This window comes from Rhipicephalus microplus, chromosome X (genome assembly GCF_043290135.1).
Source record: "Rhipicephalus microplus isolate Deutch F79 chromosome X, USDA_Rmic, whole genome shotgun sequence".
Lineage (NCBI taxonomy): Eukaryota > Metazoa > Arthropoda > Arachnida > Ixodida > Ixodidae > Rhipicephalus > Rhipicephalus microplus.
The window spans coordinates 351806339-351819373 of record NC_134710.1 but is presented as its reverse complement, the minus strand read 5'-3'; the positions used below and the strand labels follow the sequence as shown (position 1 = coordinate 351819373).

The window sequence follows — 13035 nt, the reverse complement described above, 5'->3', positions numbered from 1 at the left end:
CAACTGAAGGTTTATTAAACAGAAAAAAGTATTTGAAGCGGATACATGGTCTATCGCGCACGTGCATCAAAACAGGGTGCAACAGAAACCATTGTTGTCAGGATTACAAAAAGTGTACATATTATGTATCATATGTTACAGCTTACAGGTACTAGGTGTCGAGATACGCGTACTCTTTATCATGCAGTGCAATCGTAGCTTGGCTAACACAGTCATGTCCCCTCTTTCGGATGTGGTAAGATTCAACTAACTCACGTGTTAGCTGATCCTTGTGTCTAAATAATATTTCTGTTTCTTTAAACACAGGATAACATCCGCAGTTTCTACAGTGATTTGCAAGATGACTGTTGCCCGATGCCTTAACAGATGCGCGATGTTCTCTAAGGCGGTCGTTCACGCATCTTCCCGACTGCCCTATGTAGACTTTTCCACAAGAAAAGGGAGTAGTATACATGACGCCCTTTTAAAAGTAAAAAGGCAGCATACGTCATCCTTTGAATGAAGAACCAGTTGGGTCATCATGATCACTGACTCGTGCTTGAGCGCTGACCCGTAAGTGGAGCCACAGAACACCTACCAGCTGGTGGAGCCAACGTTACTAGAAGTATCGAGTAACGTTGGGTGGAGCTCCGTAATCAATACCAGAGACCATGGATTTCCTTCCTGCATGCCAGAGACGTACCTGGACGTATACAAATAAGCATTTATATGTTTGTTCCTCGAGGTTGAGTCACAGGCTGTGAAACCTCTCAGCTGTGAAAGTTCAGACTTTTGATGTCTATGTGCAGCCATAAGCTGTCCTGTTATACTGACAAACATATAACCATTGAAGTTAACTAAACGTTATTTTTTTTTTTACATGCGCACTAAAAAACATTGCCTTCTAAAACGAAAGAGCAGACAAAGCTATAAAAGGTCTGGCAACATGCGTGGCGCAACTGGCGCTTCTGCATTTTGTTTTTTTCTTTCTGCATGTGTTTTGGCCAACGCCGGTTGTTCTTGCACGTGGTGACCGCCCGGCACGTTCTCTGCCTTAACGTTCGATAAAGGTACTGCTTTGATGTGATCCGATTGTTGACTGGTGTGCATCCTCAAACTTTGATAGCCATCTAGAACGCGAATAGCCCTGCTCGAGTCTAGCACAGCGGTTGTAGGTAAATACCGGCTTTTCTCGTAGAGGCACTGTCAACTTCTGTTCAGCCTGTAATTTTCGACCTTACGCTGTAGTTCTTTATATCATTCTGTGGGCAGACAATTCAAAGCAAGATCAAATTGAACTTGGAGGAGGGCAGCGCTTTGAGATCAAAGTTCTTGCTATTGCCTGCGATGCATTGAACGTTCTAAAAGATCCTTACTTCAGTAAAATATTGAAGACACAAGACTGGGCCGCCTTTCCTGTGTCTTCACACTTGCATTGGTTAGTGTTTATGTTAACGTATGCAGATCGGGGCTCGCTGACGGTATGCAAGTGTCGTAAGTCCGGGGACATTGATTGCCTTCATTCTATCAACATCCTGCGCGAACGAGAACAGCGACTTCTTGGATTAATGTGCATTGAATATGATGTTACCTCGTGGCTGTCTGAGAAGAATATCGCTGTCTGTTTGTAACAAACCCTAGCAAGGTACGAAAATAGTGACCAGTCGTACTCGTTAACAGGTAGGGAAGTCTCGGAATTGGTGTAACACATGAGCAACATGAATAGCAGCGAGGCAGGGTTGATTGATATGTGGGGTTTAACGTACCAAAACCACCAAATGATTATGAGAGACCCCGTGGTGGAGGGCTCCGGAAAGTTCGACCACCTGGGATTTTTTAACGTGCACCAAAAACTGTTCACGCGGACCTACATCATTTCCGCTTCCATCGAAAATGCAGCCGCCGCAGCCGGAATTCGATCCCGCGACCTGCGGGTCAGCAGCCGAGTACCTTAGCCACTAGACCACCGCGGCGAGGCGAGCGATGCAGGGTTCTGTTTGGCATTGTTTAAGTCGGGTGCCAGAGCAAGCAATCACACATAGGTAACGCAGTTGTATCATGGTTCAGCCTAGTATACCCAGTAATTTCTCCATACAAGTGTTAAAATACATTTAGGCAAGGTTTGTCATCTTACAACCGAGTGAGAATATAGTGGTAGAGTAATGTGGCGTCATTTTTTACATTGATGTGAGAGTACCATTGCAGGCAGTTCAAAAACTCTTAATACCTGCACACTCTGTGTCGGTTTGGGTGACATTGTAATTAGGTACTTAAAAAAAAAGGTAGTGAAACGTGCGAAGTATAATAAACACTTACAAAAATGTTTTATTGCTTATTTTTTGTGATCTCAAATTTATTCTAGTGACATTGAATAGAGTTCTAGCTTACACTGTAGTGTACCGTCTGGGAGACAAACATTTCAGGCAGTGATTCAACCAACACAGGTTTGAATGAAAGGGTATGTTTCAGCACTATTGTGTGTTTGGAACACTGTGCATGGCTTACAAAGGCATCGTAACTTTTGCTGTTTTTTACGATATGTTCAAGTTGAGAAGAGTGCATGAAATTGGGCAGATTGGAGGAAATGCAGCACTTCTACTTTTGCTCCTGGTTATCCCATATTTTGCATAGTTATTCTGATTTAGATGTGGCAAAGAAAATAGGAAGACAGTTTATAGCTGGTCTTTCTAGTTTCTGTGTTTTTCTGACCAGTTTTGTAGTGCTGTCTGATTATTGTAGCACTTTTCTGTGTTCCTTTCTAATATTTATTGTTGATTCATTGCTTGTCTACTGGTTAACATGTGTGGAATATGATGGCACTCCTGCATGTTCCACCATGTTCAACCAAGTGTTGTTACTGCTGAATGTGGTTGATTACTTATTGGGCACCAATACTGCTGCATAGAGCTTACTCTGTGGCGATTTCTTAATCGGTCCTTGGGACAACAGCTTCATCATTTTCACTGAAGAGCTGACGAACTGGATGACATTGGCTTCGTTACTTAGTCTTTTTTCTTTTTCTTCATACGTGACGATGTGCTTTCTTTTGCAGCGCTATGAGTTTTGGTGGTGGCGGAAACTTCCGCGGAGGCCGTGGAGGCTTTCGCGGTGGCAGTGGTGGTGGCAGTGGCTTTCGGGGTGGCGGCAACTTTCGAGGTGGCCGCGGCGGTGGCTTTGGTGGAGGCCGGGGAGGCGATAGGGGCGGATTTGGCGGTCGTGGGGGAGGCCGTGGTGGCAGGGGTGGAGGTTTTCGACGGGACTTTGACATGGCGCCTCCCGACGAAGTGGTAGGTAGGTATCTGTTTTTATTTGTCTCCGACTAATGCCTCAGTAGATAGAATGAGAAACTAAAAAGTGGAGTGAGCAACTAAAAAGTCCAAGATGTGTTGTAGGGCTGGTGTTATAAACTAATACTTGCTTCTTTTTTTTCTGTTCTGGTCTTTATTGTCATTTGATTCGCACAACCGGTTTATTTTGCTAGCATCACTGAAGGTGCTCATGTGGATTTGCCTCATCAGTACCTTGTGTTTTTACGTCCAGATAGTTGTGGTTGCATTTGTTTTAGCATTAGTGTTTCACTTACTCTTGTTAAAGACTGGCTACCATTCAGATAGAGTTAGAACACTTCGTCTCTATGTGTACGCAACAAGTTTGTGTATATCATTGCCACAGGTTAGAAGTAATCTTCATATACTTTTTTTTTTTGTAGAGTTTGCCTACTTGAGCCATCCATGCCAGGATGACTTGGTGGCCAAAGTGACAGAAGAACGGGTGCCTTTTTTCAATGCTCCACTTTACTTGGAAAACAAACAGCCCATCGGCAAAGTTGACGAGATCTTCGGTCCTATCAAAGACTATGTATCCTTTGCTAATCCAGGGAGATTGTGTCTAATATGCTGCATTATATAATGTCCATTCGATTCACCCTGCACTTCCAGAACTAGTTCACGGTGGTGCTGTCTGGGTGTTGTCTTCGTGCAGGTGATGTTTCAGCAAGTGCGGTGACGAGACGCGGGAACGAATACGAGAGTGCAGATGTCGTGCAAGTGCTATGCTACTCGTCGGCTGTCTCGAGGGTTGGGGAGGCTGTGATTCGTATGAAATGCCGCCGCTTACATTACCTGGCATGTGTCTACTGGAAAATCTTCACCGTCATACATGTTGCATGCCGCTAAAACACAGGCTGAAACAGACACGAATGCCATCAGTTGTGTTGTCTGCTGCAGCTGCAACCATTCTGTGCTGCTCGAACTCAGCACTAACTCATGAGCAGGTGCAGGGAATTCGTGAACTAGCCTTGCACGACAGCTGCACTTTTTCGAAACGAATACTGCGGTGCCGCTGGTGCCACAATGAACTCGTGAAACGAATGCCAAAGTGCAGCGCCTCCGTGAACCATTTCACGAAATGCAGGTTAAACGAATTGACCTATAATGTTTTGCCTGTGAGCTGTTAGAAATGCTGCATACATATAGCTGAACTCTGCTTGTGATGAGCAAAAGGGTCACATGCACACAGTAATAGTATGCACCATAACACGTGCATTCTTGATGCTTTTGTATGTTGTTTCTACTTGTGCTTGATGAAACTACTGCCATAGCAGTGAAACTGGCACCACTGTTTCAATATGAAAAGAATGACTTGAATTGGCCATTAGAAATTTTGGGAAATCATTCATTTTATTTCATTTGCACTGCAAACTGCAGTGTAGCGCATCCTGGTTGTCTCTTATTAAAAAATGCCAAAGTAGTTGTTTGCTTCAAATACCAGGCCGATATTTTGGGGGTATGGAAATTATGCATGTAAAAATGGTATAAGGCTAATAAAACGAATTACTTTGTAGAGTTCTCTAACACTATCGCAATCTATCGCAATGAACTCCCTTCCCTTCGGTGAAACTTTAATTTTGTTACCTCTGACTGCAAAAATCATAGTACGTCTCCGTCAAGCTTCAGGAGGACGTAAAGGCCAGCTCATTCAGCAAAAGGCAGAAGGTGAGCCAGCCATTGTCTCTACTTTGCTCGTTCTCATTCTAGTATTGAAAATGCTGACTCTTGGGTTTGCTTTCTGTGTTTATTGCCTGTGACTCTTCAGTCGTAAATTCTCGTCACTCATATATTTAGACACACATTTGCAAGATTTCTTTTATGGGACGATTGGCTCTGTTATACACTGTGTATCTTTCACCAGGTTGTCTCAAGCGCTCTTGCGGATGTATTTTATGTATGCTAAGATCTTGGCTGTCTAGCAGAAAAGGCTTCTAGGCACTTGCAATGGTGCTCAGTATGTTCTAAGCATGATATGTAGAGAAAAGTGAAAACATGGTGACCTCAAGATTGCAGTCATTAATTTATCTGTTTGAATTGGCAGTTGGTAGGGTGGTTTGCTTGCATAGAGGTCTGGGGAAAAGCACTCTGACATGATACTATAAGTCGGATTGCCTGGAAGAAGAGGGATTTTAGATAAAGCACCTTTCTCAGTATGAAAGGACTCCTAAAAGGCACCAGTGTTCTTTACAGCAATTCAATGTCTGTACAAATTGCGCCAAACTGTGCTAAAGTACCAATCCTGCCTGTCTGCTACATGTCTACTATTCTGCACCAACATTGCACCAAACAAGGTAAATTGATATCTCGAAAACTTAACTAATCGCTAGAGGTCTCAATGCCCGAGCATTTTTGACCTCACGTGGACACACCAGGCGACAGTGGCTGTGAGTATGTGTAGATAAAGAAAAACGTGTGCGCTTGTGCAGGGCTGCTTGGACTATCATTCTCTACCGTAAGTCAGAGGAGCGAATGTCCACACATGTGAGCACATGGGGTAGGCACACTCAAAATAAACATGTTATCAAGCCGTACCATGGTAATTGGCCACCAGTATCAAAGTTACAGTGGAACTTCAATTATACGTCTCCCGGTTTCACGACGACCTGCATTTACGAAGAATCAGTTAGGCCCTGGCAAAATCCCCATGGGATTCCGTATTTACTCGCGTAATGAGCGCACTTTTTTTCTCGAAAAATTGGAGCAAAGTTGGGGGGTGCGTTTATTACGGGGGCTAAATCTTATGAAAACTTTTTCGGGAGAAGAAAAAAATGTGGTAATGCAAAAAAAAAGTTGGGTCGCTTAGCCTTTCACAATTTACACACATCTACACTGTTTGGAAACAGCTTCCTTGTTGCACTTTACTCATCTTTGGTGGTTGATGGCGCTATCTTCTGCAAGCTGTTCCCGGGCCGCCCGCACACCGCCATAAAAAAGCTTTGCGACTATGTTTTCTTGCAATCAATCATTTAACCGCAACAGCGGTACCTGTGATCTCGAGGGACGCCCAAAAGCATGCGTTTAGGAATGAAGGGACAGTTAGACTGAAGAAAAGTAAGCTAAAGAAGAAGGGGGGGTGGTGCGGGCAGTTTGTTGACCTTCACTCGCTGTGTGCTTATCAGCTGCGATGTCTCTACACTCGCACTTCTCGGGCATAGAGTTTCTCAAAATTAACTTGAGGGCACTCTGGCGCTGCGATCGTTTTGCGACCATGGGAATGATGGGTAGTACACACATTTGCTTAGTCTTTGTACTTGCGGGTGGAGAATCGTACTTGCGGCTTTGTTTATTGCTGTGTTTTAATTTTGTTTTGAAAGAAAGATTCAACCCTTTTGAACTTTGTGACCCAATTTGAAAAGGTAATTCGAAAAAATAGGGTGGTGAAGCGCAATCACTGAACATTTGCTGATTTTTGTTTCGTTAGAAAACAGCTTCAAGCCACACGAACACACACGGACCCAAGAGCAGGCCAGAAGTACGAAGTTTAGACAAATGTGTGTACTACCCATCATTCCCATGCTCGCTGAAGCGCTGTGCATTGCAGCTCCCATAGACACTAGCGCCAGAGTTCCCTCTTGTGTATATTGAGAAACTCTATGTGCTCGGGAACCCCGCTGTGGCGCACAGATAAAACGGGGGACGTGCCGCCCACAGAAAGAAAGAAAAGCATTAGTCACGCCGCAACGGGCAAAGGGAGGGAAGGAGCGAGCCGAAATGGTTGAGGGGGGTTGGCAAAGTAATAAAAAAACAGAAGAGAGCAAATGGTTGTGGAGGCACCAGGTGTGGGTTAGCGGGACTGCAGCGGATGAATGTAGGGGATGCGTTTATCACAGATAGAAAGAAAAGCAACACGGCGCGGCGGGCACACAGCAATGGGCGAAGTGGGGGAGGGAGCAAGCCGAGGTAGTTGAGGGGGATTGGCAAAGTAATCGAAAACGGAAGAGATCCAACCGGTGAGGAGGCACCAGGTGTAGGGACTGCAGCAGATGAATGTAGGGGTTGCGTTTATTACGCAGGGGGAAAAAAAATCCGAATTTTGATGACTGAAGTTGGGGGTGTGTTTATCATGCGAGTGCGTTCATTACGCGAGTACATACGGTAATGTGTTAACCTTGGTCATACACGCAGTTTTACGCCGACCCCCGACCCCGCATCTTACGGACATTCAGATTTCGTGAAAAAGAAAAAAGAATGCCTTTACTCGAATCGAGCGTGGACCAAATATTCACGAGTGCAAAATATAAACTTGCGTTCCCTTAGGTTGACAATTAGAAAAGTAGAGAGCGAGACAGATGTCTTCTTAGAATGGAAAATTTATTCTCCGGATGGTTCATGCGCTTCTACACACACCGCAATCGCGTCTGCACGTATCTGGGGTCGGTACCTAGTCAAGCTCTATCCGCACAAAGTAGCTCCAGCTGGCTGAAATACTGATATTTTCACGTTTTCTGACCATGGAAACATTTTCTGGTCGACATACAGCTGATCTCCTGCCTTTGTCACACTCGCAGTCACAGGCTTGCAGACGCATAAAGGTGCGACGCAGCTGTTTTCTCTGTGAAAGATTACTTTCACTTGACGTCGACATTCATACTGACAGCGAGAGATCACTAGTTGCACTTCACACGGCCACAAATTACAACGTGCATAGCTCAGTCGCGCATGAAGGCATTCTATGCACACTCGTGGTTGGTCTCCATTATGTCATAGAGATGACTGACTCTTCTGACGAGAGGTTATTGGCAACACGGTTTCGGTTTTTTTTTCACGCGCAGGCAATTTTTTACTTGATTTATTGGTAGAAAGAGGCGCATTGGATTCAATTCTTTTTAATTTTGAGAATAGAGATTCGCTCGCACCTCTTTCAACTAAGTTACGCTGCGATTAGCTGTTGCTGGCAAGACTAATTTAATCTACCTTTCAAGCAGAGGCACAAGGTCGTGTAGTGGGCTTATTCAGGCGGTCTATACCAATTTTTCGGGGCAAGGTTGAGTGTCATAGCTATATTCTTAATATTTTGGTTATACAACGCCTGGATTATACGACAGTTTCGCGTGGTCCCTTGAAGGTCGTATAATGGGGGTTCCACTGTACTGAAGTAACATTTGAAAGGACACATACACAGTACGCACTCATACCTTCTGTCTAGTGGTGATCCACCTATGTGCGAGAAATGTGGCGAACTACTGACTGTGCTTCTTATTTTAATACAATGCAGTGAACTAGATCCTATCAGAAAAAAGCAGTTATCATTACTGCACCAAGAGCAAATGCCTTTTCATCCAGTGATTTTCAGCAGCGGAGATCTGCTTTTCTGGCTTGGTTCACTGTTCGCGGTTTTAAAGAATGTTCATTGTTGTAACGTTATCTACCCTGGTAATTCACGGCGCGACCTCTGAACAGGGGTTGCTGCTGCGGTGCCTTCATTACAGAACGCACCTGTCTCACGGCTCTTGGACGCGGGGGCGTTGACGTTACATTTGTGCTCATACCATCTCTTAATTGTTTTTATGTCTCTCATCCTTCATGTCTCTCATGATTTTGGTACTGTAGTAAAAACGAAAACGACGACGAATCGTTCCAGTAGCAGCACCAGACTCAAGCTCCCGCTTCCCCGGATTTCGGCTGCTTAACGCCTACTGCTCTTCGACGCTCTACCTTTAACATTTATTGAGCTTCCCTGATGTCCAGCAAATTTGGGACCCCACTTAACTTATCATTGTCCACGCTCATTATCACGCACTGGCACTTTTTAACCATCAAATGGCCCTTGTGCCAATCTTTGCCATATATCATATTATCATTGTTGTAACTGATATAGACATGTTAAAACTGTTGTCGTTATAAGTGGGTTTGACCATAATATGACAATACTCATTGTATTACCACTTGTATGTAGTGTATATTTACTTATTTGGGTAAGAGCTAACAAGCAAAAAAATGTTCGATGGGTTACCAGAAGGAAAGATAAACTATTATTTCAGGACATGGAGGGCATTAAAATGTAATTCTAACTTTTTTTTCTGTTGGGATTATGTTTTTGTTCAAGCCGCTTTTATAAGAAGTGCAGTGTAAGAATCCAGAATATGTTCGAATAATGAGGTGACAGCTTAGATTATGGAACCTCTGCTCATGATGCAACCAAGTCTGCTCTCTGCATGTGTAATTACATTCTTTACGATTATCGCTATTTTAGTGTCGCTCTTATTTTATTGTCACACCAAACTTTTCAGTTCTACATTGACCCCCGAAAGCTGACACCACTAGCGAGGTATCTACCTGGCAACCAGCAGAATCGTGGTGGCGGAAGAGGAGCTGGGGGCAGAGGTAAGATTACTGTGTTCCTTCAAAGCTGATCCTTGTGCAGCTTTGGTTTCAACTTTCTGTGTTCGGGGCGTTCGTGTGTGCAATCTGCTGGGGTTGTATTCACTGCACTAGAATGTGGCATGTGGCCTGGACAAGACAGATGCATGCTTGCTGGTTTGTTCTCTCACTAAGTATGCTCTTTACCATCAGTGATGTGTTGTGCAAGACGATTTAGTCACTTTGTGAAGGTTTGCATTCAAGCGGTGTCACCGTCCAGTAATGTTGGAACCCGCCATGGTTATTCTTTGTGCTCCTTCAAACTAAAGTGCCAGCATGATTATTATGGTATTTTTCTGCTGAGCATAATTGTTCGATCTATGTATGGCATGTGGCAACATGCATAAACTTTATGTAAAAATAAAATTGTTGACTAGTCATTGTGTTTTCGAAAAGCTGGTGGTGGTACACAGATGGCAGAAACACTTGCACGCTTGTCCCTCAGGACTGAGCCAAATAATGCTGATGCATTAAGAGGTGTCGATAATAGGACTCTAATTATGATGCTAAAGATCATTCTTTCTGTATTTTGTGATATGCAATATGTGCTTCATTACACCGTGGGCATATATAGGTGTGTTATGCAATAAAAATATGAATACAATAAAAAAACACAACAGAGAGCTCTTCAAACAGGGTTCTGACAACTTGTACATGCCCATTTCATTTTGCAGTTAGCACCTCCAGCATGTGGTAGAACAAAAATGCCTTTCTACTGCAGGCATAAAAGGGATACTGATAAAAAATTTTGCCACTGAAATTTTCAGCCAGATTGAAAGATTTGGTGCTGAAATTGATAGATACAACTTTTATTTGAGGAGAAATTAGTAGAAAATAATAAATTTGAAGGGATACTGAGCAAAAATGGAGAAAAACTGATGAAGCTTCAAAATTCCACTCGGAAGATTCCGCTCTTCCAATTAACGTAGTTTATTTCTCGCATTTTCAATGGATTGTGAGCGTGCGGCGGCTCCTCGCGAGCGCAAGCAGTGACGTCAAACTCACCCAGGCGCATGCAGAATGCACGTGTTTTTGTCCTCCTCTTCCTTTCTCCAGCTGTCCTTTCACTCCACTCTTTCCCTTCCTCAAAAGCGCTGGCGCTTTGCACCAGCCAGAAGCATTGTTCGCAGCTGTTACTGTTCAAACTGGTTTCGAGAACCGAAGTGGAAGATAAGCAAGTCGAGAGACGTGGGCGATGGCTGGCATTGTTGGCTTGCCAGTTTCCGGCGAGTTTGACGCCACACAACGTCACATCCTCCAGTTCACGGCGCCTTCGCTAGACGGGACAGTCTGTGAACAACGCATTAAATTTTCCTGTACTTTCTGCTTAGAATGAAGGTTGTATCCATAAATTTTAGGAATAAATCTGTTAATCTGGCTGACAATATTGTCGGCAAAAATTTTTTTCAGTATCCCTTTATAACTGCCATGCTTAGTGGCTGAACCTTGAATTGGCACTCTCCACCCTCTCTCTCTGCTCCCACTATGGTTCCTAGAACCAGTGCTAATGGCACCAGCAGCGAACAACGCTTTTAGCTCCTAAATGGTGGGGTAGGCCTTAGCGCCCTTGTGGAAAAGGGGGGCGTATGGGGAGAAAGGGAACTAGTAGCTAGACTGCAAAACGTGCACCCTGCATTCTCCATGGGACAAGTGACATCACAGTTATCGATACGCTGCCCCATGCACTCTGATAGTAAAAAAATACAGCAGTTGTTGAAAAATGCAAAATAAACTACTTAGTTATCAGAACATTCACATCTTCCAAATGGAATTGCGACGCCTTTTTTATTTTTTTTTTCAGATTTTTTTGTGTTAGCTCTGGTATTAACACATAAAATTTAAGTGAAAGTAAAATTAATGACCACTTATTGTGCTTTTGATAAACGGGTGATTATAAGCTGGACAGCGTGCGCAGCCTTCCGCCATCAGCTTCCTGTTGTATCAGAAGCCATAACTACGATAGAGCCTCATTGCTGATGTTTCTAAGGCAACCAAAATATTAAGAAACAAACATGTAGCTTGGGAAAAGGCAACATCTATAGTCGGATACAACTTCTGAAGTTTGGAGAGGTCTCTCCTAGACGACCGAAGGGCAGCAAGCGATGGTGTCTGCGTTTGAAGAAATAGTCGTGCTCTTGCACTCAGCAATGCTCTCCGAAGGCCAAATCATCGGCGCTTGATGTCAGCTTGGAGTGAGCGCTTATCGGTGCAGGCATGTGTGCATCTGCCTTTGAGGAGAAAATGCTGTGGACTTAAAGTTGTACGCGACTGTACAGTCAATCCCGGATATATCGAACTCGAAGGGGATCGCAAAATAGTTCGATATATCGATAATTTGAAATACAGAATATATCTATTTAAGGTAGCGGTTCCACTGTCGCTATCCTGCGAGTAGTTTCGCTGAAGACACCAGAGGGCGCCACCAAGTCAGGACTATAGGGACAATGTTTCGGGGGTGAAACCAAGTGAAACTACTACATCTGTGCTGGCGTGCCACACTGGATGAGGGGGGGGGGGGGGCACGAAGCGTGGCGTCGCGGCACGGAAAAACGATGCCTTCAGCAGAGTCTTTCTTTCTTTTCGCCCCTTCAACGACCCCTCTATCTGTCTCCTTATCTGAAGACCATCGCTCACTGGTGCCTGTCCCCTGTGGTGTGGTAGTTTTCACGGGAGGAGCAATTGCGCTGCAAACCGCTCGCCTGAGTTTGGCAGCCTACACGAGCAAGCTCTCCATTACATACAGCGTTGGAATGCGAGGTTGGGTGACACTCTCTCACGGAGGTCACATCAAAAGCGAACCATGAGACATTACATCCTTCTGTGTGCGCACGCAAATAATCCCCTTCTGTTGCTGTTGTTTTGTCCTACCTCATTTACTGATGGCCACTATTCAGTTGTCATCTGCTTGCGCTCATAAACAGCAGCCCTCATAAAAATTCTCCTTTTCCTGTTTTCCATTTCTATACTTTCTCAAGTAAAAAGCTACCTACTCCTAGCACTCAATATCTCATTACGCAACCTGACACAAGCGATATCTGCACTAAAACTTTTATTCATCTCGAGAAAGGATCGAGAGCAATATTTCATAAATAGAACGTTATAATTATGCAGTAGCTATGATGCAAATAATCATGGACCAATAATTATGGTGAAAGCAGGTCTTTTATTCGCACTTTGTAAATTATTACCAAATGCTTAGAAAAGTTCTCTTCTCGTGGTGCTGTCCGCTCCAAGCAGCCGGGTATGAAGCAGCTAATGTTGCAAAGGATATTAGCAAGCAGGCCGCATGTGTGTTAGAAGCCCAGCTGGCCACTTATTACGTTGCGCGGCCCCACATGGTCTGGTTCACCACGACCAGAAATCCATG

General features: G+C 44.1%; 1 protein-coding gene across 3 annotated transcripts in view; it reads left to right on the top strand.

Annotated features, from left to right (window-relative positions):
* The window catches only part of LOC119161152 (Gar1 ribonucleoprotein), an 81022-nt gene that overhangs the window by 47301 nt on the left and 20686 nt on the right, over positions 1–13035 (top strand). Inside the window, exons 1-5 of one of the 3 annotated variants that reach the window (XM_037413502.2) lie at positions 901–1049; positions 3032–3270; positions 3689–3837; positions 4914–4973; positions 9539–9632. In XM_037413502.2, coding sequence (XP_037269399.2) covers positions 3036–3270; positions 3689–3837; positions 4914–4973; positions 9539–9632 — 538 coding nt within the window. In that variant the 5' untranslated portion in view covers positions 901–1049; positions 3032–3035. Of the gene's footprint in view, positions 1–900; positions 1155–3031; positions 3271–3688; positions 3838–4913; positions 4974–9538; positions 9633–13035 lie in introns of those variants that run through there. The other 2 variants (XM_037413503.2, XM_075879848.1) reach the window with 2 other exon arrangements.